Genomic DNA, 24,776 nt, shown 5'->3' with positions numbered 1-24,776 from the left:
TGGTAAAATCTACCGCATCATAAAAGGGTTGGCTGGCTTCACCATCAGGAATGTCTCCAAATGCCCCAAGCCACAATTTTGAATGCAACTTTCAATGGACTATTTTACTGCTCAAGATTAGTTTGGTCTGCCTCCCAGTTTCATGGGCTTGGTTTGTTTTGATTCCAGTTTAATCCAGTGCTTACTCATTGATCAAAATTACCTTCATTGCCCAATTTATATGACTTAAAAATAAGGTTGCAATGTATGGGACAATGCATTAACATGACTGGAGCCAGCATCAGAACTGAGTGCTGCGTTTTACCCTGCATTGCTTCACATTTTAAACTACTTAGTAATAAATTGATCGTGAATCTTAATATATCACCCTAGGTGACTGCATGTCTGGATACTTCTGCCAACTTTTGCTAAAATTATTCATTTGGTATTCTGTTAAACCAGATTAGTAACATTTCAACTGAAAACTTTCCCACGATTAAAACCAAACATGGGTGTTGAAACAATAAACAAACAAATAAATGGGGTGTGCAACATTTCGTACTTGGCTTTTATTTTGAGAAGCCGAGATGAGGAACTATGACCCATAGCACTGGCCATCAATGAGCGTGAAAAGAATAAGGAGAGAAAGATGGTAAACTCACGAAGTAACTATGGTGCTATCGAACTTGAGTTTTAAAAGCCTTAAGATTGCATGGGAAAAGTAAGGCAAAGGTAAGAGGTTCACTAATTTTGAGGTACAATTAGGAAGATCAATGGGCTATGATTTCGGTACACTAAAGAGATGCAAGTGGGTTGTTCTTTGTCCTGTTTAACAGGAAGTTCAGAAGATTAATGATAAAAACTGGTTGGCAGAGAGGAAACAAAGAGTAGGAATTAATAGGTCCTTTTCAAATTGGCAGGCAGTAACTCCTTTTCAAATTGGCAGGCAGTAACTCGTGAGGTGCCACAGGGATTGGTGCTGGGACCCCAACTATTCACAATATGTTTAATCATTTGGATGAGGGAACAAAATGTAACATCTCAAAGTTTGCAGATGATACCAATTTGGGTTGGAGGGTGAACTGTGAGGAGGATGCAGAGATCCTACAGCATGATCTGGACAGGTTGGGCAAGTGCGCAAATCAATGGCAGATGCAGTATAATTTGGATAAGTGTGAGGTTATTCACTTTGGAAGCAGAAACAGGAAGGCAGATTATTACCTGAACAGTTGTAAATTGGGAGAGGGGAGTGTGTAGTGGGACCTGGGTGTCCTTGTGCACCAGGTTGTCATACGCTGAAGGTATGCACACACGTGCAGCAGGCAGTAAAGAAGGCTAATGGTGTGTTGGCCTTCATTGCAAGAGGTTTCGAGTACACAAATAGAAATGTGTTGTTGCAATTATACAGGGCCTTGGTGAGGCCACACCTGGAATATTGTGTCCAGTTTTGATCTTTTCTGAGGAAGGATGTTCTTGCTCTCAAGGGAGTGCAGCGAAGGTTTACCAGACTGATTCCAGGGATGGTGGAACAGTCATATGAGGAGAGATTGACTAGGTTAGTATTGTTCTCACTGGAGTTCAGAAGAATGACGGGGGATCTCATAGAGACTGATGAAATTCTAACAGGACTAGACAGGGTAGATGCAGGGAAGATGTTCGTGATGGTGGGTGTGTCCAGAACCAGGGGCGTCATTCTCCGACCCCCGCCGGGTCGGAGAATGGCCGTTGGCCGCCATGAATCCCGCCCCCTCCGAAGTCTCCGGTACCGGAGATTGGGCCGCGCCAGTTGGCGGGACCCCCCGCTCAATTCTCCGGCCCAGATGGGCCGAAGTCCCGCCCAGAAATTGCCTGTCCCGCCGGCGTAAATCAAACCTGGTATTTACCGGCGGGACCAGGCGGCGTGGGCGGGCTCCGGGGTCCTGGGGGGGGGCGCGGGGCGATCTGACCCCGGGGGGTGCCCCCATGGTGGCCTGGCCCGCGATCGGGGCCCATCGATCCGCGGGCGGGCCTGTGCCGTGGGGGCACTCTTTCCCTTCCGCCTCCGCCACGGCCTCCACCATGGCGGAGGCGGAAGAGACTCTCCCCACTGCGCATGCGCGGGAAACTGTCGGCGCCCGCTGACGCTCCCGCGCATGCGCCGCATTTCCGCGCCAGCTGGCGGGGCAACAAACGCCATTTCCGCCAACTGGCGGGGCGGAAATCCCTCCGGCGTCGGCCTAGCCCCTCAATGTTGGGGCTAGGCCGCCAAAGATGCAGAGCATTCCGCACCTTTGGGCCAGCGCGATGCCCGTCTGATTGGCGCCGATTTTGGCGCCAGTCGGCGGACATCGCGCCGTTGGGGGAGAATTTCGCCCCAGGGGTCACTGTCTGAGGATTCAGGGTAAACCATTTCGGACAGAGATGAGGAGATGTTTCTTCACCAAAGAGTAGTGAGCCTGTGGAATTCATTACCAATGATGCTAAAACATTGAATATAATCAAGAGGCAGCTAGATATAGCACTTGGGGCGAATGGGATGAAAATGAAATGAAATGAAAATAGCTGATTGTCACAAGTAGGCTTCAAATGAAGTTACTGTGAAAAGCCCCTAGTTGCCACATTCCGGCGCCTGTTCGGGGAGGCTGGTACGCGAATTGAACCGTGCTGCTGGCCTGTCTTGGTCTGCTTTAAAAGCCAGCGATTTAGCCCTGTGCTAAACCAGCCCCAAAGGTTATGGTGAGAAAGCAGGATTTGGCTATTGAGTTGGATGGGAAGCTGGCCAGGATTGTGATAAATCGCGGAGCAGGCTCGAAGGACCAAAAGGCCTCCTCCTGCTCCTATCTATGTATGTATCTACGTCACACACACACACACACACACACACACACACACACACACACACACACACACACACACACACACACACACACACACACACACACACACACACACACACACACACACACACACACACACACACACACACACACACACACACACACACACACACACACACACACACACACACACACACACACACACACACACACCACACACACACACCACACACACACACACACACACACACACACACACACACACACACACACACACACACACACACACACACACACACACACACACACACACACACACACAAACAAACAAACAAAAGAGAAATGCAAATCATGAAGAACTGAAGTGGGAAATGCAACATCCAATAAACGATGAGGTCTTATTTCGGTCTTCCCCACTAAGTATGTCTGAGAATATTTTCTGATGTGGGAGTAGTATTCAATTTTGAGATGAACTTAGCTTTAAAGTGCAGCTTTTTTTGTTACATATTTAATAAAGAAGATAACATGGACCTACATTTAATTTTACACTCTCCCGGTGGGTTTTGAGGTAGGGAGCATGTAATTACATGGACAGGATTTCCTCGAGATCCCACCCTGCCCATCCCGGATGTGATTTTATGGTGGGGCAAGCAGCGCCTTGGATGGGAAGCTGGCCTTTGCCCCAATTAAGGCCCTTAAGTGGCCACTTAATATCCACTTAAGGGCATGCAGGAGTGAGGGAGCCTCCATCAAATGTCCCCCTTCAGACTGGGGGCCGACCCTCACCTCAAGGGCCGGATCTCCCTTCCCTCCTTGCCTATCCACTGATACCCCAATCATAAAGGTGTCCCCTACCCTCTCCTCCCTGGGACCTCTACCATTTACCTGGCCTCCATGTCACAAAACTTAGTCCCAGGCACGTCACTGCAGTACCTTTTATGGCCAATACAGCGCTGTGCCTAGAGGGCCTTATGTTATTCTCTAAGTCTGAATAAAGATTGTAGACTTTCAGTCAACACAAATACTTTATTCAGTGTGTTCATTCTGTTTCCAGAGCTTAACTAGATATAATACAGTCAAGAGGTATGACCAGTAAAGCTAAGGTAAACTGCCTATGCTGAGCTGTCTCTGTCTGCTGCTGCTCACTAGCCCCGTGCTTCTGAAAGAGGTGGATCCTCCCTTGGGCTGGACCCGTTATACCCGTCTCTGATGCTGCCCTCTAGTGATTGTGTGGCTGTTACATCTGTCTGTAGTCCCTGGTGTACGTACAGATGTACAGATCACTACAGGCCTGAAGAGCTCCGAGCCAATCTGGTTAGAGCTTAAAATGGTGGTTGGCCTGTCGGAGTCCCAGCGACTCTCCTGCTGGCAGGGCCAAATCCCCGCCATCCTAAACATTCAGCCCCGTGTGAGATCATCAAGAATAAACAGCACCTATCAGTTGAACTTAAGACGTGGAGAAAAAAAAATTATATTACAGTTCCTATGTCATAGTTTCCCAGCTCCGAATGTCCTTTCCCTATTTGAATCTCTCTCATCGGGTCTCCTCTCCTTTCAGACCTGAAAAAAAACATTTTGGCCAAAGTCACCAAAAACATCCTCTGAACCTGACAAAAGTAGCCTGTGTTATCATCAGAATATCCTTGACACTCAGCAGTTAAGCTCTACTCTGCCACTCTTGTGATTCTGGTCTACTAAACCCACTTCTTTCCCCAAGCATCCAATCATCTCTCAACTCCTCTGGAAGGACTTTTATACTGTTTCTCGTCACTAAAAAGGTGCCGGATAAATGCATTAGATATGGGAGCAGAAGTAGGCCATTCGGCCCATCATGTGTACTCCACCATTCAATGAGATCATGACTGATCTGACGTGATAATTTTCAACTCCACTTTTCTGCCTTATCCTCATAACCCTAGATTCCCTTAGTGATTCAAAATCTGTCCATCTCAGCCTTGAACATATTGAAACAACCCAGCCCCTATAGCTCTCTGCGGTAAAAAAATTCACAGATTCACTAGTCTCAAAAGAAATTCCTGCTCACCTGTCTTAAATGGGCAACCCCTTACTCCGCGATTATGCCCTCTGGACCTAGACTCTCCCACAAGGGGAAACAACCTCTCGGCACCTGCCCAGTCAAGCCCCCTGAGAATCCTGTATGCCTCAATAAGGTCGCCTCTCATTCTTCTAAACTCCAATAAGTACTTGCCTAATCTATTTAATCTCTCCTCATAAGAAAATTGTTTCACACCCAGGATCAACAGAATTAACCTTCTCTGGACTGTCTCCGATGCCTGTATATCTTTCCTCAGATGAGGAGACCAAAGCGGTTCATAGTATTCCGGGTGTGGTCCAACCAGTGCTTTGTATAGATTTAGCAAGGCTGCTCTCTTTTTATATTCCATTCCGTTTTGAAATAAAAGCCAACATTCCCTTTGTTTTCCCCATTACCTACTGAACTTGCATGCTAGCTTTTTGTGATTTATGCATGAGGACCTCCAAATCCCTCTGTGCTGCAGCTTTTTGCAATCTTCCACTATTTAAATAATATTCAGCTCCTTTATTCTTCCTACTAAAGTGCACACCTTCACATTACTACATTATATTACAACCGGCAAGTTTTTAACATGTCTATATGCCTTTGTAGGTTTTTTGTGTCATTCTCACGACTTGCCTTCCGAGTATTGCAAACTTGGCAACAGTACATTCACTTCCCTCGCCCAAGTCGTTTATATATATTGTGAATAATTGAGGCCCCAGCTCGGACCCTGGTGGCACTCCACTAGTCACAGATTGCCATTCTGAAACTGAACCCTCTTATCCTAATGCACTGCCTTCTATCTGTTAGCCAATCCTCTATCCACGCTAATATACTACCCCAACACCATGGGCTCTTTTCTTATGAAGTAGCATTTTGTGAAGTACCTAGTCACTTTTTGGAAATCCAAGCATTTTCCATCCATTAGTTCTCCTTCATCTACCCTGCTCATTACCAGTGCAAGAATTCTAATAAATTTGTCAGGCATAATTTCCCCTTCATGAAGTCAGGTTGACACTGCTTGACTATATTATGTACTTCGAAATGCTCTGTTATTACATCCTTTATAATGCACTCTCTGACATTTTCCCAATGATAGATGTTAAGCTAACTGGCCTATAGTTAGTTACATGTTTTGTGTTTCCCTCCCTTTCTGACTTAAGGTTGTTGCATTGGCAGTTTCCAATCCTCTGGGACTTTTTCCAGAGTAAATAGGTGCTTGATGGCTGGCGTGGACATGATGGGCCGAAGGGCCTCTTTCCTTGTTGTAAAGACTCTATGGGCGTGATTCTCCAGAAAGATTTCGAAGTGCGGTAGGTGGGCTGGATTCTCCGTTTGTGAGATTAAGTCCCCACGCCGGCGTGAAAACAGTGGTGTTATACAACAGGAAAACTGGCGCAAAATGGCCACCGATTCCCTGCTCTGGGGGGGGGGGCTAGCAGCTTGGCAGCCGAGAACTCCCAGTTCTAGCTGCCGATATGGCCCAGAGCATTGCCCGTTCCACGGCCGCGCACACGCACGGCGGCAGCCTGCAGCAGCCGCGCTATGCTTCATGGAGGATGCAGCCTGCAGACCCTGAACGCAAAAATAATCCACCCGAGACGCAACAGTAGAGCAAGGAAGGTTAAGCATGTTGAGGATCGCGGAGGGCACTGGGGGAGGGTGGGAAAGAGGGCGGGGGGGTAGGTAGGGGGATGGTGGCGCGAGTGGCACCCCAGACCACCCCCCCCCACAGTGCCCCCAGCACCAACTGAAGCCCCCTCACCCGTGGATCGGCCCTCCCCCGACTGTGGCGGCGCTGGACTGAATCCACAGCTGCCACGCTGAGTTCCTGATTGGTGAGACCACACATGTTCCACACCGTCGGGAACTCGGCCAGTCTGGGACAGAGCAGGAAACGGCCCGAGGCTGTCGATACGACATGCGGCGTGCTCCTAGAGTACGCCACTTTTCAGGGGGCAGAGCATCGCGAAAGTGGCGCCGCCCCCGATTTTGTCATCATCGGGGATTCTCCGCCCTATGTCGCACGCGATTTCGACGTCGAGGATCGGAGAATCCAGCCCAGTGAGCGGGAAGTACTGGGAGCTTCCCACCTTTTGGCCCAGCAACGTTATGCAACATTAATTGGTCCACATAATAGGCCCCATGGGTTTCTCGGCGCAAATGAAGGCTCACCGGAACTGTGCTCGCCAGCCCGGCATGGCCCAATCACTGGGCAGCATTGCCGAGGGCGTTGACTAATTGGTGCAGATATCGGGGAGCCGCCTGGGCTGGCAAAGCAGCTGACACGGGAGCAGCCGGGGCTCAAACCAGTTGCCCCTCCGTCCCAAGGTGACCCATGGGACCCGTTCCCCTGGGTTCCACCCCTCTGATGAGGCCATGTCTACCCCTCTGATGAGGCCTTGTCTCGAAGTCAGCACATTGGACAGGGTGACACGGCTATGCATATTTCATCAACAAGTGTGCCAGGACCCTTCGACCCGAGCTCCCAGAGGACGCTCGCCAGGAGTATCAAAGGCCACGGGACGTGGTAAGCAGCTGGCTGTCTCCTCAGATGTGCATCCTGGGGACAACCAGAGATGTAACGGTACAGCAAGGAAGGTTAAGCATGTTGAGGATCACCGAGGGCACCGGGAGAGGGCAGGGAGGGTAGGTATTGGGATGGTGGGGCGACACCATCAGGAGATTGAGGCATTGTTAGACACTTGTGACACATTAGAAAGCCTTGATCACAAGCAGTATGACGCCTCTGTCATTTTCTTCCGCAATGCAGCCCGACCTCCGAACCCTTGGCCCATCTCTCCAGGCATCTCCCCTTCCCTGTAGCACTCGACCACCTTCCAGCCGTGGATATGTCCCCGGCGCTGTGCCCCATCCACTGGCTGTTTGGATGCTGGCTGCTGCATGTGTGGTGTTGCCTCCTGTAGTGTTCAGCACAGTGTCCATGCATGAAGGGGTGATTGGTGTGCTAGGCAATGACTCCCACATGATACATGGCCCGCCCACCCACGGCAATCCACTTGGGTTGTGTGAAGTTCTCACTTAACCACGATTGCCAATTTCATATTAGCAATAGCCTTCTGTCGTACGGCCAGAGGCCTCAGCAGGCAGTGGGGGTTGTGGGTGGCTGGTGGGGCAGGGGTTAGGGTTACCCACAGAATGGGTACACACGAGCCCCATGCAGTTGCCTCCCCCGGGTGCAATTGCACTCCCCCCTCCCCCTCTCTTCGCATGGCGACCAACCCCTCATCGCCAGTCGAGGGCCTCCAACCCCTGCCAAGCACTGGGGTGGCAAGCCCATCGCCCTCTGGCTCTTTGCCGGTGAGCAAAGAGGGCTACTCACCTCCTCGGCTCCCACAGAAGTCCTTCCGCCAGATTCACATTTTTCAAGAAGAGTACTAATCAGCACCAGCATGACCACCTGCTGGGGAGGCCGATGAATGATGGGAGGCCATTGGATATGCGGTCACTCCCATTAATTGTATGGCTATCGGGCTTAAGTGGTGATAATTGGTTTCTTGCCACGCTATGGCGGGATCCCAATTTTGCCTACTGAGTGGGCCGAATGCATCGCAGACTGTTTGGCGCCTGGTGCGGTTCTCGATTTCGGCCTCTCCTGCTATTTACATGCCTCGTTGCACTCAAGCGAGAGCACCATGACACCTGAGAATCATGCCCTTAAATGCTAATTTGAGGATTCTTGGAAGATTGCACCAGAAAATCCATCATCTCTGTGATTACTTCCTTTAATGTCTAGTGATGCAACCCATCAGGCCTTTAGCCCCATCAGTTTCCCCGAGTACCTTTTCTCTAATGATAGTTATTGGGCGATATTTAACAGAAACATTTCTAAGTTCATTTGTGCCGTGTTTTTCAGGGATTTTCCCACTGGCTCTGCCCACACTTTAAAAATTCTCTCAGCACTGGGGAGCTGAACCCGGAGATCGAGCCACCATTCTGCACTGTAGCGATTCTATGACCTTACCTAAGTGCCTACAACAATACCGAGCTGCTATATTCAAGCTGTGGGTGGAGCATCATGGTTAAGCTTAATCATGGCCACGTGCAAATTTCCAGCAAGGATAATGGGAGACGGATCAGGAGCATGTGGACCTTGTGACTCGACAGGTAGCGGTGCCTGCCAAGCTCTGGGTTCGGGCAGAATTTAATCTTTGTAACGGGATCTCGCCTGCCGTTGGAGAGTAGGTGCGAGATCCACATTGCCAATGTTGGAGAAAGCCAGAGGGAGTTAAACATTCATCAAGCAGTTCACTGGCTACCATCGGGTCTTCCCCATGATTCAGGAAGCTGTACCTTATGGATTGGAAGGTCTTTCTTTATGTTCAATACCTTATTGTGGAACCAAAAGAGGAACAAGTTCAGAATGATGCTTGATGTAGAGGCGATTGTTCGCTTATTCCCATTGCTATTGAATTGATACAAATCTAGGCGTTTTCAAGCTTTTTTTAAAAAAACACCGATGCACAGCTTCCATTTCAGGTGTGGAATTCAGCTCATTGCTGTTGGGGTTCAAGTTTAACCATTCCAAAGAAAAGTCGTAATTAGCAACGGAATAAGCATTGTATTATGCATTAGCAACGAGCCCCATAAACTTGTTAAGTAACATTCCAGCACAACACTTCAATAAGGAAATGGCTTGCACCTGATCAAAGTGAGTAATTTTGGTTAAAATATTTTCAAAGTGCCTTGATCCCACACTTTAATAACTGTTGCAAACAAGTTCCAACCAATCAATCAGGACTCTGGCAATGTGCAAAATCAGCAACTGGCATTGCCTTTACTGGTAAATGCTTCAACCTTTTCCACAGGTGGTGCTAACAAATACTATTCCGCAGGAATCTTGTAAATCAGTATAATTTGATCGAAACTACATGATTCATGAGCAAAGTAAATGGAGTTTTGCTGAGTGTGATTTCTTTTAAGACTTCATGGGGTTTCAGTGTTGCTCATTCCCAAGTGTTCTTGAGAATTCATTCAAATTATCAGATAATTCAATTTTTTTTAATGCAAAAACACTTAGTATTATCAGAAGTACACAATTTACAGCATATATGGAACTTCCGGTGACGCCGGGCGGGAGGCAGCCGCACACTGGAGGGCTCCCGCTCGGGAAGAGAAATTTTGGGGTTTTAACACCCGGTCCCAGGGGCAACGGAGGCTGAAAAAGCTGTAAGAAGGCACAGGGAGGAGAATTGTCCAAGCTTGGGAAAAAAACGGCCGTGGAAAAGGGGGTCAATGAAACTCCGGCGGTGAGTGAAAAAGTTAGCGCAGGAACTGTAAGGAAAGCGGAGGCCGCATTGTTCACAGCAGAAGAAATGACCAAAGTGATGGTTGTGGAACTTGAAAAACAGTTCACAAAGCACATGGAAGCGATGAAGGAGGAGGTGGGGGCGTATTGAAAGTGCTGGTGGAGGAGGGGATTGCCCCGGCGAGGGCGGCGGTGTCAAGCGCAGCGGCGGAGGTGCGGGAGCAAGGTGAGACACTGAAGGAAGTGGAAGAGGCATTATCGCAGCACAGTGATCAACTCACCTCAATGCGGAAGGAGTTGCGGAGGGTGATAGAGACCAACAAGGGTCTGCGAGCAAAAATGGAAGACCTCGAAAACAGATCCAGGCGGCAGAATCGGAGGATCGTGGGTCTGCCCGAAGGGGTGGAAGGCAAGAGGCCGACGGAGTATTTTGCCACAATGTTGGCGGAGCTATTGGGGGAGGGGGAACGATCCCTCTCGATATGAACTGGATCGGACTCATCGGTCGTGGAGGCCTATACCAAAGGCGAGTGAGCTGCCAAGAGTAGTAACTGTGTGTTTCAGTAGGTACAGCGTGAAGGAGAAGGTCCTGTGCTGGGCAAAGCAGGAGCGGGTGGGGCAGTGGGCTGGAGCTGGTATACGCATATACCAGGAGTTTACGGTGGAACTGGCGAGGAGGCGGGCTGCCTTCAACCTGGTGAAGAAGGCACTGTACATCAGCAAGGTGCAGTGTGGCATAGTATTTCCAGCTAAGTTGAGGTGACAAAAACAAATCCAAGGACTTTTATTTTGGGACGGCGGAAGAGTTTGAGAAGGCAGAAGGACTGTGGCAGAATTGAGAAATGGGACTGAGAGCGGGTCGTGTACGATGTAGCCTCATGTAACTTTATTTTTTCACTGCGTGTTGGTGTATGTACTAAATGAGTCGACGCTGTATATATTTGGACAAGGGAATAGATGGGACTTTCATTTGCAATGATGGTTATTTGGGACTTGGGTGTGTATGCTGGGGTTGTGTGCTAAAGGGGATTTATTGGTTTTCCTAGGGCCGGGCAGGGGGGAAGGAGACACGGGCGGGGGCCTCCACGCTGGTCGGTCTAAGCCGGCCAGTGAATGGGAGTGAGGTGGGGGGTGGGAGGGGGGGGGGGGGGGGGGGGGGTTGGGGCTGCGGCCATTGGAGTCTGGTAGAACAGGTTTCGGTGAGTCTAGCCGGGGTGAAAGGTTGGGGGTAGGAACCGAGGTTTGGAGGGGTGTGGGGGGGAAAGAATTTACAAGAGGAAGTGAAGGAAACGAGTCTGGGAGGGGCAGTGGTGCGGGGGGGGGGGGTGTCTACAATTCATGGGTGTCATTCACGGTACTCTTTCGGGGATTGGATGGCATTGAATATTAGGGGGGGGGGTTTACTATAAATGCAACAGTGACCAGGGGCGATTCCTGATTCCTTTTGCCTCCTTGGGAGGTTTAGTTTTATTTGATGCTTATATTGTCAGGTGGGCCGTTGTTTGGGGGGGGGGGGGGGGGGAGGAGGATGGGATCATTGTTGTTGATGGGATCATTGTTGTTGATTGACATTGTATTCGTTACCGTTGACTGCTTGTTGATGGGGTGTAAATTCTGAAGAAAATGTGAAAATGGAGAATAAAAATTTTTTTTTTTTTTTTTTTTAAAAGGAGGAAAGCAGAGAGGTGTAGGGAGGGTATTCCAGAGCTTGAAACCTGGGCAATTGAAGGCACAGGCACAAATACTGAAGCAGTTATAATTGGGAACGCACAAGAGGCGAGAATTAGAGAAGCACAGATATCTCAAAGGATTGTGGGGCTGGAGGTGGTTACAGAATAGGGAGGGATAAGACCCTGAAAATATTTTTAAACAAGACCAAAAAAACTCAAATTCTTCTACAAACATTGCATTTCTGCTTTCCAAATTATCCTATTTAACAGTAAAAAACCAAGGGGCCGATATTCCACCTGTTTTTTGCGGGCGAGAATGGAGGGGGGGGGGGCAGAGAATAGAAGGGGCGTCCCAAAACAGCTAAACTCCACTATTCCCACCTGACTTGACACATCATCAGAAAGAGAGAAGGTCCCGCCCAAGGTACTTTATAAAAGTAAGTGCATATCAATACAGCTTTAATAATGGGTCTGAATTTCCTCCTGATCTACAATGTTTTATTTACTTTTAACATATTTTGTCTCGTCTAGATATGAGCCATCAACAAACATCATTTTGCTTGGAATTTGTATGGAGTAAAATACTCATTTCACTAGTTGAAGCAAGATGAATAGGGGGAGGATAGGAAGGAACAAAGTGTCTATTTTTTTTTTAACCCTAATCAAAATAGGCTTCCATTCTTCACAGGAAGATTTTCTAATACTCCCAAGAATTGGAGAGTAACTCTGAGGGAAGACAATCAGAATTAGAAAGGCTTGCCAATAGCAAATGTCACTTAACGTCATCCATCAGACTATCAGTGTAAAAGCCAACAACTGAAACTTCGGTTTTAGTACTTCTAACTTAAAATCTAGTTTCTAATGTAATGCCTCTGAGCTGCTTTAGAAATGTTATGAAAGAAATGTCAACACATGTTCACATACGTCAAGCTAAATAACTCATCGCTTGGCTTTGAAACTCAGAAGTGTTTTGTTGCTTGAAATATATAGGAAGTTATTAACTGAACTAAATACCTAGCACCAAAAAGAAAATGCTGGAAAATCTCAGCTGTCTGGCAGCATCTGCTGGGAGAGAAAAGAGCTAATGTTTCGAGTCCAGATGACCCTTTGTCAAAGCTCATAAATACCTATCACGACAGGTTAGAGAATAGACCAAGTCTGGTGAATGTTTCTTAATAATAAGCATTCTGGAAGGAATAGACATAATAGTTACAATCATGCAAAAAGACTTCGGCCAGAATTACCGAGTTCCCACCCCAGCCCGCAGCAGTTTTCCTGCATATGCAAAGCTCGCCATCGGCCGCAGTGGGATCTTCCGGTCCCACCAAAGTCAGTGCCGATTTGCATGGCTCTGCCGGGCAGACTGCCTGCCGCAGGGTCGACTTTGGAGGGAGCAGAGGATCCCGCCAGCGGGAAAGGATGTTAAATCCCGGCCTTTTTGCTTCATCTCATGTACGAGTTTGTAAAAGTTATCTGGCCTTGTTTTACATCAATATCCTTTATTAAAAACAAATTTAATTAAGTTAACAATTTGGTAAAAATACCATAATTACTCATTTTAGACATACACAGGAACTGTTGCACAAGGCCAATGACGAAGTATCCATTCATTTAAAGGTGTTCATCAACACTATAATGTTGCAGTTCATAAATGTTTCAATAGGCTGTTTGCCAGCACCAGAAGACTAAATGAAAACCACACCTTCTAAATTACATCACTGTGGGTTAATTAAACCAGAACTCCCTTATATTAAAAAAAAAGGATTGCTATTACAAGACAAAATCTTGCAGATGCTATAAATCTAAAATGGAAAGACAAAATTGCTGGAAATACTTAATAGGCAACAGCCTCAGAGTGAGAAACAGAGAAAACGGGTTGGATTTTCACCATCAAGACTGGAAGCTGGTCGTGGAAAAACTTCCGACTTGGGAGAGATGTCTCCGTGGAAACAGCTCTCGTGGGCGAGTGCTGAGGCAGGCTACATAGAAGTTGAGCTTTGATTCTCTGAGACTTTGGCTTGATTGCATAAAATGTAGCCCTCAACACCACCCCACCTACCACCATGCCCCTTCATATCCAAAAATGCCCATGCCAACTGCATACCTCCTTTTACCCTCATGCCACCTCCACATCCACTCATCCAGTATCCACAATGGAACAATGGACAGACCTCAGGAGCCATTTGGAGATGAAAAATGAAATATCTAACGATCAAAAATAGTTTTCACTCATCCACACTTGATATTGAAAAAACTCATTCAAAAGGTTTTAAAGCACCTCAAGCAGTCAATCCGATGTAAAAATAGACACATTTCTATTTATTCACACCAGCCTCCTAAAACTATCAAACTATAAATTCATCCCCTCAGTTGAGCAAAGTGGTTTGAAAGCATTTGAAACTCAGCCAAGTATTTTTCAAATGCTCAGTTGTAATAACAGCTCCGTGAAAATGACAAGAATGAAGTCTATTGAAACTGCAGAAACAGATGGCTAATGTTTTTTCTTACGCTACACCAGGGTGCCTTTAAATCAATGTAATCAAACAGTGGGCATCAGGGGCGGGATTCTCCCCTACCCGGCGGGGCGGGGGGTCCCGGCGTGATGGAGTGGCGGGAACCACTCCGGCGTCGGGCCACCCCAAAGGTGCGACGTCTCCGCACCTTTAGGGGCCAAGCCCTCACCTTGAGGGGCTAGGCCATCGCCGGAGTGGTTGGCGCTCCGCTGGCTGGCGTGGACCGGCCATTGGCGCCACGCCAGCCGTGGCCGAAAGTCCGATCGGTGGAAGTCCACGCATGCACGGGAGCGTCAGTGGCTGCAGACATCATCCCCGCGCATGCGCAGGGGAGGGGGTCTCTTCCGCCTCCGCCATGGTGAAGACCATGCCGAAGGCGGAAGATCAGGTGGGCCCTGATCGCGGGCCAGGCCACCGTGGGGGCATCCCCCGGGGCCAGATCACCCCGCACCCCCCCCCCCCCAAGGAACCCAGAGCCCGCCCGCGCTGCCTGCTCCCGCCGGTAAGGTAGGTGGATTAATCTACACCGGCGGGAGAGGGTTGACAGCGGCGGGACTTTGGCCCATCACGGGGCGGAGAATCGCCCGGGGGGGGGGGGGGGGGGGTGGCCGGCCGACCGGAGCGGCTCGATTCCCGCCCACGCCTACCGGTGCCGCGCGATTCCCGCCACCACCGAATCTCTGGTAGCGGAGAATTCGGGATGCGGCGGGGGCAGGATTCACGCCAACCCCCAGCGATTCTCCGACCCGGCGGGGGGTCGGAGAATCCTGCCCCAGCTTTTTAATTCTGACAGCAGCACTGTTTTTTTTGTCCATTTTTAAAGGGCTAGGGATTTAATCAACTTGCGATCATGACAGTTAAACATGACAGGCTCCACGTGTTTATAGCAGTCCCATAAATTCGTAACTCCCACACTGCACATTAAAACCTTTACAACAGTGAAAATAACTCCGCACTAATTTCAAATGGCCCTGCTGAGTTTGGGTTTCCCACTGATCCACCTCCTTTTCCCATCGGCAAAAATATCTGCAGGAAATGGGGGCAGGACTTCATATCCAGGTCCTATCCACCATTTCTAAAAGTGTCCTGAATCGGCCCAACGCCATACAAAACCGGTCTAATGTTTCAGTTCAATGCTGTTTCATCAGAAGTGTTACCAGCATTTCTTATTTATGTTTGTTAATTACAGCTTTACACGGAAATATTTCCATCCAATTAATTTCACATGGCATCAACTCATTCACCTATTCATTTTTTAAATTAAACTATTTGTAATTCGATTGGCTTCTTGTGAAAATATGTTTAATTAAACAGAAAGAAGTTTTCAAAACAAATAAATCAATCAATCAACACGTTTGCTTTTACCGAGGACTGACAATATAGAAGACAATATAGCTACCCAATTTCTCACAATCAGCATAATTTTCAACTACAATCTTTTTTAAACTTCGAAATCTGTTTGGCATCTTTTCTCGAAAACCAACTTAAGACAGAAAATAGTGAATAATTTGCAGCTGTATGTGGTAACTCCATGTATCCTTCTCCCGAGACTGATTTTCTCCCTGTTTTCCCATTGAAGGAATTGATTCCTAACTAGGTGTGGTTCCCAAATGTTCACAACTCATGTAAAATCTCTGATTGTGTTTCCAAGTTGAGCTCAATTCTGTCCATATCTGACGACTATAGATTTGCACTTCGTCTAGAAATCCCCGGATTGCGTGAGAGAATAATCCTGATCTGTTTCTGCTCACTAGCCTCGGGGCATTTAGATAAAAGGCAACACCCCACCTATTGCCCTCAACGAGACCAGCGAACTTACTACAGGCTGGGGACTCTCGCTTTCCCCAGAATAAACTCTGAAACCGTCAAGGAACAAGATATAATTACTGAACTAAATCCAATACCTCAATTCATATTGCATTGTTATTGTACATATACGTAATCAGATTCTAATACCTCACAACTTGTCAAAAGAAATATCATGTGGCATACAAAGGGTTGAGTTTGAATGATGCGCTGCACATTATTAAAGCCAAATATTATCCAAATAGGAGTGAATTCATTATTTGACTGAAATGTTAACCTCCCTTGAATTCAAATGGAAAGTTTCGCTTAGACACATCCAAGCTTCAATTAATTGGCAGCACGGTAGCACCGTGGTTAGCACATTTGCTTCACAGCTCCAGGGTCCCAGGTTCGATTTCCAGCTGGGTCACTGTCTATGTGGAGTCTGCACATCCTCCCCGTGTGTGAGGGGGTTTCCTCCGGGTACTCCGGTTTCCTCCCACAGTGCAAAGATGTGCAGGTTAGGTGGATTGGGCATGCTAAATTGCCCTTAGTGTCCAAAATAAAATGTTAAGTGGGGGTTTCGGGGATAGGGTAGATACGTGGGCTTCAGTAGGGGTGCTCTCAGTTAGGGTCGGTGCAGACTCGATGGGCCGAATGGCCTCCTTCTGCACTGTAAATTTTATGATTTTATGATTCTATAAATTTGGATCAAGTATTTGTTGAAAATTGACAATTTGTCCCACAGCAATTATGCATCAAATAATGTTCACTTTAGTCTATTCAAAGATCAGATTTTATGCTCCATAAGGTGCAGAATTCACATCAATTACTTTGTAGTTTAATCTACAAAACAATAAATTACGTGAATTCATTGGTTGGAATTTAATGGAAGAATCGCAGATTTTCAGGAAGTCAGAAGAGGGCGGCCAAACGTATTCACGCAGCAGCCAGCCAATTAACTGAAGTGACATGTGGGGCAAGTCCAATTACATGACAGGGACAGGATGCAGTTTGGGAATACTGGGAATACTGACATCGGCTGACATGTTTCATTGTGCATTTTCTGCAATGCTCATGGGTGCAGCAGACACGCATGATAATCCCATCCTTCTAACATACGGAGTGGTGGAATTTGAGGTGTTGACCCCGCTCTGGATCTCTCCAGGTCTGCCCATTCCTCAGATGTGAGGAGCTTCATCAGTGCAGCTCTGCCCCTCAGCTTCTCATAGCTGGCCCTCTCATCTCAACAGACCTTTGCTGATCGCTCTCTTGTGTCTTGGGCTTGACTGTCAGTGAAGTCAGATCAACTCTCACAGTGCGAGTCAGAGAAGCCGGCTGAAGATCACCAGCTCTGAATAGATCAGATTTTAAAAGGCATGCAAGATTTATGTGCGTCATTTGCAAGACTAAATTCAGGCGAGCATCATGCAAATTTACCTTAACCAACTTCACAAGACAAGCATCTTAACAATCTTTTCACCCTTTGTGGGCTGCTTTGCCACCTCACAAACCTTCCGCCACACATCTGATTGAAATCTGTTTTCCTACTGTCGAGACCTCCTGTCATGGTTCCTCCCACATTACACTCTGGTCCCACCAGCAGGTTTCCTGCTCTAGCAGGTGGCAGTATGTTTTTGTTTGCAGCATTTATTACTATTTCAGTGGCAATTCAATCATTACATGCAATTGCTGGGCAAATTAACTCATGACATCTTCCTTTCAAAACTGAAACCTGTCCTCTACCTTCATTAACTACAGCCCCATCTTCCTTTCCTCTTCAATGTTCCTACGTTGTCACCTTCAAGCGTCAAACCCACCTCCTCCACAGGCCTAGTTGAATCCTTCCACTACTGTCTTTTACGTCAAAAAACACTGAAATTATGGGCGGGATTCTCCGAACCACCGCCTGGGCGGAGAATCCGGGGGGGGGGGGGAGGCGGCATGAATCCCGCCCCGCCGTTGGCTGCCGTATTCTCCGGCGCCGGTTTCCGGACGGGGGCAGGGTTTACGCCACGCCGGTCGGGGGCCGTTGGCAGCAGCACTCCCGGCAATTCTCCGGCCCCGATGGGCCGAGCGGCCATCAGTTCCTGGCCAGTCCCGCCGGTGTGAAATAGACATGGTCCCACACAGCGGGACCAGGCTCGGTAGGCCATCTAGTGGCGTCCTTGGGGGGGGGGGGGGATCTGACCCCGGAGGGCCCCCCACAGTGGCCTGGCCCGCGATCGGGGCCCACCGATCTGCGGGCGGGCCTGTACCGTGGGGGCACTCTTTCCTTCCGTGCCGGCCTCTGTAGGGTTCCGCCACGGCCGGTGAGGAGAAGAAACCCCTGCGCATGCGCAGGAACTGGCCGACCGGTCTGCCCATGCGCAGAACCACGCAGGCGGTTCTGTGCATGTGCCAACTCGCACCGGCCCTTCGCCGCAGGTTGGCGCAGCGCCAAGCCCTCTGGTACCAGCCTAACCCCCGGAAGTTTCCGCAACTTCCAGTTGGCCCGACGCCGAAGTGGTTTGCGCCGTTCTTGGTGCCGGCATCGGACCATCCCGCCAATTGCGGAAGCATCCCGCCCCAGATGTCACAAATTATCTCAAATTGTGACAATAGTGCATAATTCTTCCCGATATTTCTGTAACCTTTGACATAATTGGCCATACCATTCTCCTCAACTTTCTTTCCAGCTCTGTGAGACTGTCATTACTTGGTTCCATTCCTGCCTATATGCTTATCAGCAGATGAACAAATATAATTGGAAGCATATTATAGTTGGTAGGGGAGTTTCAGACGTTGATGTTGATGTCGGTGGAGTCTTACAATTCAGAAAGTCTGAGTTCTTATATGCATGTTGTAAACTGGAGCTAGGGATTGTGGTTCAAACCTTCTTTCTATCACATGGCTGACCAGGAACCTCTCCCACTCTTACGCCCATCATTGGCATGTTGGAAAGATATGCAGGTTGATGCTCAACCTGTTTGGCACGTTATGAACACACCTTCCTTAGCCCTCAAATTCTGGGCTCGGAGTTGAACCCAGAGCTTCTGGCTCAGAGACAGGGGTGCTACCCACTGTGCCCCAAGACCTCTGAGATATTGGTATAAGGTGACTATTGTTGCTCGTTTTAGCCTTAGTTTACTTATTCTTATTCGGTCACCTTTGCTCACGAGTCGCCAGGTATCTTTCTGATACCGCCACGTGGTTCAAGCCCGAGTAATGATTAATAATCCAACACACCGCTTAGTAAGAGTTAAATCAACGCTCATTTATTATATACAGCAATTAATACTTATACATTAAATCTAATGCTAAACTACTTCCTACAACTAACAGGCCAATACTTAACTTTGGAAATGGCCCACCAGGTCAGGCAAACAAATGGCCTTTCGAATGGGTTCTGAGCCTGCGGGATTCAAAGGCTGGTACAGGTCGATAGTCAGAAGTGTCTATCTGGCAGCGATCACTGGAGTCAAACTTACTTGATCTTGCAGAAGGGTCTCGAAGGGTGCGGAGAGGAGAAAAAGGGTTGAGTTAAACTTGGCTCCTATTCTTATAGTCCCCAGGGGCTTCCCACATCTCGGGGCGGACCTTGAACCTGGTTCCAAGTGATTGGACTTGGTCCCAATCACTTGGTTCGCTATGCTCCAATACTGGAGCGATTCCTTGATCGAGGGGTGGTCGTTTACCTTTCTTTGTCTCACCTCCTGCTGGCGCCGAAAGGTCTGGGTCGGCTTTGAGTTGCTAATTTGTAGCAATTGTTCCCGGGGATGGCTGCTTAATATGCAGATGGCTGGGTTGTTGTGATGTTGCTGGCTGCAGGTATCGGTCTGTCTGGATTCCCCAGAGGCGAATACACTGTTTTACCTGCAGCTGTCTGTTTGAGTCCTGTTGGCTGATTTTCCCATCAGCCTCTTCCGTTCGCCATTTTAAATCGGGGTTTGGCCATTCTAATCGGGAGTCAGCCATTTTAAGTGGCTACACTATTATGACCTGACAGGAGGCCCAGGGATCTGCAACATCAAAGTGCCTGTGACCTCACCCGAATGCGATTTTCCCAGATGAGGGGCCGAGCCTATCCCCACCCCCCCCCACCCCTTTTCCTAGGACTGCTGGGATATAAATAGCCTGGCCCTCTCTTCAGGGAGTGGGAGTAGTGTATAGTAAGAAGAAAAAACCCAAACTTTTCTACAGTCATCGCTTCCGAGTGGTCCCATGCCTGAGGCTTTACACTGGCAATGAGGATGTGATTCCCTGGTCCTCCATGAGGATTTCACGGGGCCTTTCCAGAAAGCAATATACCTACTCATAGTAGATGCGCATTCTAAATGGACGGATGTATACCGGATGACGATGACTACATCGCACACTACCACTGAGCGGCTCAGACAGACTTATAATGCTCTTAACCCGTTCGGAGCTGTGGATTTTTTGAAGCAAAATAGGGTCCGCACCCCTCCTGATCACCTGTTCTCAAATGGATTGGCGGAACTTGCCATACAGACATTCAAACTTCACCAGAAACCCGCCTCACCCATTTCCTGTTCTACTATACGACCACGTCGCACGGTATCACTGGGGTGACGTCCACAGAGCTTTTAATGGGTCATCGCTTGCGCATGCGATTGAGCCTTGTTTCGGGGACATCGGGGGATAGGATCCACGACCAGCAGGAACAGACCAGAGCGAAGCGAGCCAGGCCTGTGAGAGGATTCACCGCTGCGACTCTGTTTATGTCCGGAATTTTACTGATGGGCGTTATGGATTCTGGGAACGGTCATAAAATGGTCTGGGCCGATCTGGTAAATGGTGCGGGTGCAAGGGAAGGACTCAAATCGGCACGTGGACCACCTTCGCTGCCAGGTGGAACAGGCACCCGAGGACCGACCACTGATCCCGAGCCCAGTGGTGCCCCTTCCTCCGGAGAAGTTGCCAGTGGTACCCAGCAAGGCGGCTGGACTTCGTGACTCCGAAATGCGGGAGGTCGACCAGGAGCCGGACATGGAGCTTTTGCTCACAGAAATCGATGCAGGTCCAGGGGTGACTGCCGAACAAAAGGCTGAGGAAGTGTTCAGACGTTCAACCAGCAAGCGACGCTCACTTGTCTGCTACACCTCTCCGGGCCTGGATAATCAGTCCTTGGTGAAGAAGGCAAAGGATTTCCCCCTCCCGTCAAAATGGACGATGTATCGGACTTGGTGGGTGGGTGGAGGGGGGTTAGGATCTGACAGGAGGCCCAGAGATCTGCAGCATCAGAGCCTCTTTGGCCTCATCACTGAAACTTTACAGTAACAAAGGATGATAGATGTTCCTTTTCCTAGAACTCAACTTTTCCATTCTAATGAGCATCCATAATGTGAAAATTGGAAGGTCAAAATGGATTTTAGTTAGATTATATGATTCTGTCTGTCAGTACCTTCATCTCCAACTATATTCCTATCAATGAATTCTGCTACAGATTAAACTTCTCCTAAATGGAGGACATTTACCTGGTCCAGCAGATATTAAAACAAGTGTGGCATTTCTAGTTTATCATGTAGGAAAGGTTTGACAGAACGCCAATGACCAAATCTCAATCCTTTACAAGAACACACTCTTCCCAACAGTTTAAGCAATCTGCCCACTTTACTGCTGAGTAAAGCTAGCACAATGAAGATTGATATTCTTGCTCATCCTCCTGAAAGTGTACAAATATCCTGAAATTTCACATTCTCCACGTGTCTGCGTGGGTCTCACCCCCATAACCCAAAGATATGCAGGATAGGTGAATTGGCCATGCTAAATTGCCCCTTAACTGGAATTTAAAAAAATAAATATATAAATAAATATCCTGAAATTTGCTAACAGTCATTTTCTCCAATAATCTGCCACTCAGTAAGCATCCAATACTGACTTAACAGATTGACAGAGAGCCAGTCAGCGTGTTAGCCAGTCTTGGCGAAGGGTTAAATACATTGAGTTAACTTACTTTACTTTTCACTTTTAAATTCACATTCTAAATGCTAATTAAGTTGATCTCTGATGTAACAACCGGTAAGAAGTTGCAATTTATTTATCTTGCTATATCAGCAAACTAAAGAACTGCCGCTACTGCATAAAATCAATTATGTGATTAATCCAATCCTGGGAACAAATGCGCTACATATTTTGTTTTTTCACAAAGACAACCCCAATTCTCAGTATTAATACTTTCAGGATGAGCTATACAAAATAGTTAGGAGATATCAGTTAACCTAGAAACTTTCATGGTTAACTTGTTTAATTGGGAAGTACTATACTTATGTCTCGGTATGCAATTTAATCAGAAAGTAACATCCATTTTGTACCAGCACATACCTTATGGGAGAAATGTTACATATAGGCAATTGACAGCACTACTCAGAGATGTGCAGATACTTTAAGACTATGTCAGCACTCATTCTGAAAAGGTGAAGCCATTTTAGTGTTCTGTAGTTGGGGGCAGGTGAATCCAATTGTAATTCCAAAATTGTCGGGTGGGTTGATCATAGACATAACAATCATTTACTAGCTAGAAATTATTCATTTGACTATATGAAGTCTAAACAGATTTCAGCAATGGATTATGGAGAATACCTTACAAGCTAAAGGTGTACCACTACTTCATGGATTCAATTACACTATCGACCCTATCACAGGACCCTGGCCAGACTTCATACATCTTCATTCTTTCCCCATTATGCAATGTAGCCACAATAACCAGCCTCTGAAATATTCACTGCAAACTGCAGCTACAAAACTCCATCTCAAGTATTTTCCCTCCAAGCTGTGGGCAATGTGTGAAATATGAGTCAAAAGAACCAAATGAAGTGTCCTCTCATTTGGTTTCAATTTTTAAACGAAAGAGAAATCTGTCAATGTGGAATGAACAGCAACAGTTTAACAGTCTTTTTTCAATCTGGCCCAGCAATGCAGAAAAATGACTTACAATTGCAGATTTCTATTTAAGCATAGTACCTGGGCTGGTTGCGGACTTCTCACTCTGGCCGGTTCAGGGCTTTGCACTCTGGTTGGTACAGGACTCTGAGTTTCTGAGCCTACTGAGCATCTGATACGGGTTCCAACATATTCCTGGGAAGTGACAGAGCTTTGTGCACTCTGAGGCCGCATGTAATCACTTGGAGAGGTTACAATCTGCAACACAAGCAAACACTAGTTAAGACCTGAATTCCCCCATCCCCAAACATCTCCAGGCAGATGTCAAGCTAGTGGCCGCTGCGTGCTTCAATGTTATAATTTTACCGTTCATTTACTGGACTTTAATGTTGATCTTCAAGTTAGCAGGTTGTTCAAACCTATAACTGCTCAAGAGAATAATTTTATTGTATTTGAAACTCTTAGCTTCAAGTAAAAAACCTCTCTCATTTCAAAACAAAGTGCGAATAGCACTCATCGTATTTAATAATCTTTATGGTCACAAAGAGGCTTTCATTAACACTGCAATGAAGTTACTGTGAAAAGTCCCTAGTCACCACAATCCGGCATCTGTTCGGGTACACAGAGGGAGAATTCAGAATGTCCAAATTGCCCAACGGCATGGGCGGGATTCTCCAACCCTCCGCCGGGCTGGAGAATCGCCGGGGGGGGGGGGAGCGGCGTGAATCCCGCCCCGACGCCGGATTCTCCGATGTCAGTTTTTCGTCGGGAATCGCGCCGGTTGGGGGCTGTTGGCAGTGGCACCCCCGGCGATTCTCCGGCCTGCGATGGGCCGAGTGGCCACCCGTTTTCGGCGGGTTCTGCCGGCGTAAAATACACCAGGTCCGTACCGGCGGGACCTGGCTCTGCGGGCGGCCTGCGGAGTCCTCGGGGAGGGTGGGGGGCGTGGGGGGATCTGGCCCCAGGGGGGTCCCCACGGTGGCCTGGCCCGGCCCACGATCGGGGCCCACCGATCCACGGGCGGGCCTGTGCCGTGGGGCGCTCTTTCCCTCCGCGCCGGCCAGTCTAACAGTCCGCCATGGCTGGCGTGCAGAAGAACCACCCTGTGCATGCACTGGGATGACGCCAGCACATGCTGGCACTCCCGCCCATGCGCTCTCTCTCTCGGCCAGCGGAGGCCCTTTGGCGCTGGTTGGCACGGCGCCAAGCCCTTCGGCACCGGCTGGCGCAGCGCCAACCCCGGCCTAGCCATTGAAAGTGCAGAGGATTCCGCATCTTCCGGGCGGCCCGACGTCGGAGTGGTTCACACCACTCCTCGGCGCCGGTCCGGCCCGCCACACCGGGTAGGGGAGAATCCCGCCCCATGTCTTTCAGGACTTGTGGGAGGAAACCGGAGCACCCGGAGGTAGCCCACATGGGCACAGGGAGAACGTGCAGACCCCACACAGACAGTGACCCAAGCCGGGACCTATTCAGCTACCAAAAACTCCAAAATTAATTCATTGCTGACAATTTGCAGCCAGCACACTTCAGTCAATTAAATACTGAAATAATGAGTCACTGTTACTCTTTATTGGATTCGATTGCTAGATGATGACACAGCCTTTAAGATTCTCAGCAACTTGTATGCAAAACTGCATTAAGAAAAAAGTGAAATCAATGTCTTCATTTGTACCTGTACAGGACTCTGATTATATCGGCCTTCCAAGTTAGTTTGTGAGTGTCCCACGCTCTGACACCATTGGAGATCCTTTCTGTTGTTATGTGCCTGTAACAGGAACAAGTGCTAATTAAGTTTGACTTCATCATCGCAGGATAGCTTTA

At 48.1% G+C, this 24,776-nt stretch overlaps 1 protein-coding gene across 1 annotated transcript in view; it reads right to left on the bottom strand.

The window, feature by feature from the left end:
- pof1b (POF1B actin binding protein) overlaps positions 1 to 24,776 on the bottom strand; it is a 121,962-nt gene that overhangs the window by 51,998 nt on the left and 45,188 nt on the right. Inside the window, exons 4-5 of the mRNA XM_072505224.1 lie at positions 24,628 to 24,720; positions 23,034 to 23,210 (exon numbers count right to left, since the gene is read on the bottom strand). Coding sequence (XP_072361325.1) covers positions 23,034 to 23,210; positions 24,628 to 24,720 — 270 coding nt within the window. The remainder of the gene's footprint in view (positions 1 to 23,033; positions 23,211 to 24,627; positions 24,721 to 24,776) is intronic.

The sequence above is a fragment of the Scyliorhinus torazame genome, chromosome 5, assembly GCF_047496885.1.
Source record: "Scyliorhinus torazame isolate Kashiwa2021f chromosome 5, sScyTor2.1, whole genome shotgun sequence".
In the NCBI taxonomy this organism is placed as follows: Eukaryota; Metazoa; Chordata; class Chondrichthyes; order Carcharhiniformes; family Scyliorhinidae; genus Scyliorhinus; species Scyliorhinus torazame.
Note: the sequence above shows the minus strand (reverse complement) of the source record. Positions and strands in the feature narration are given on the sequence as shown.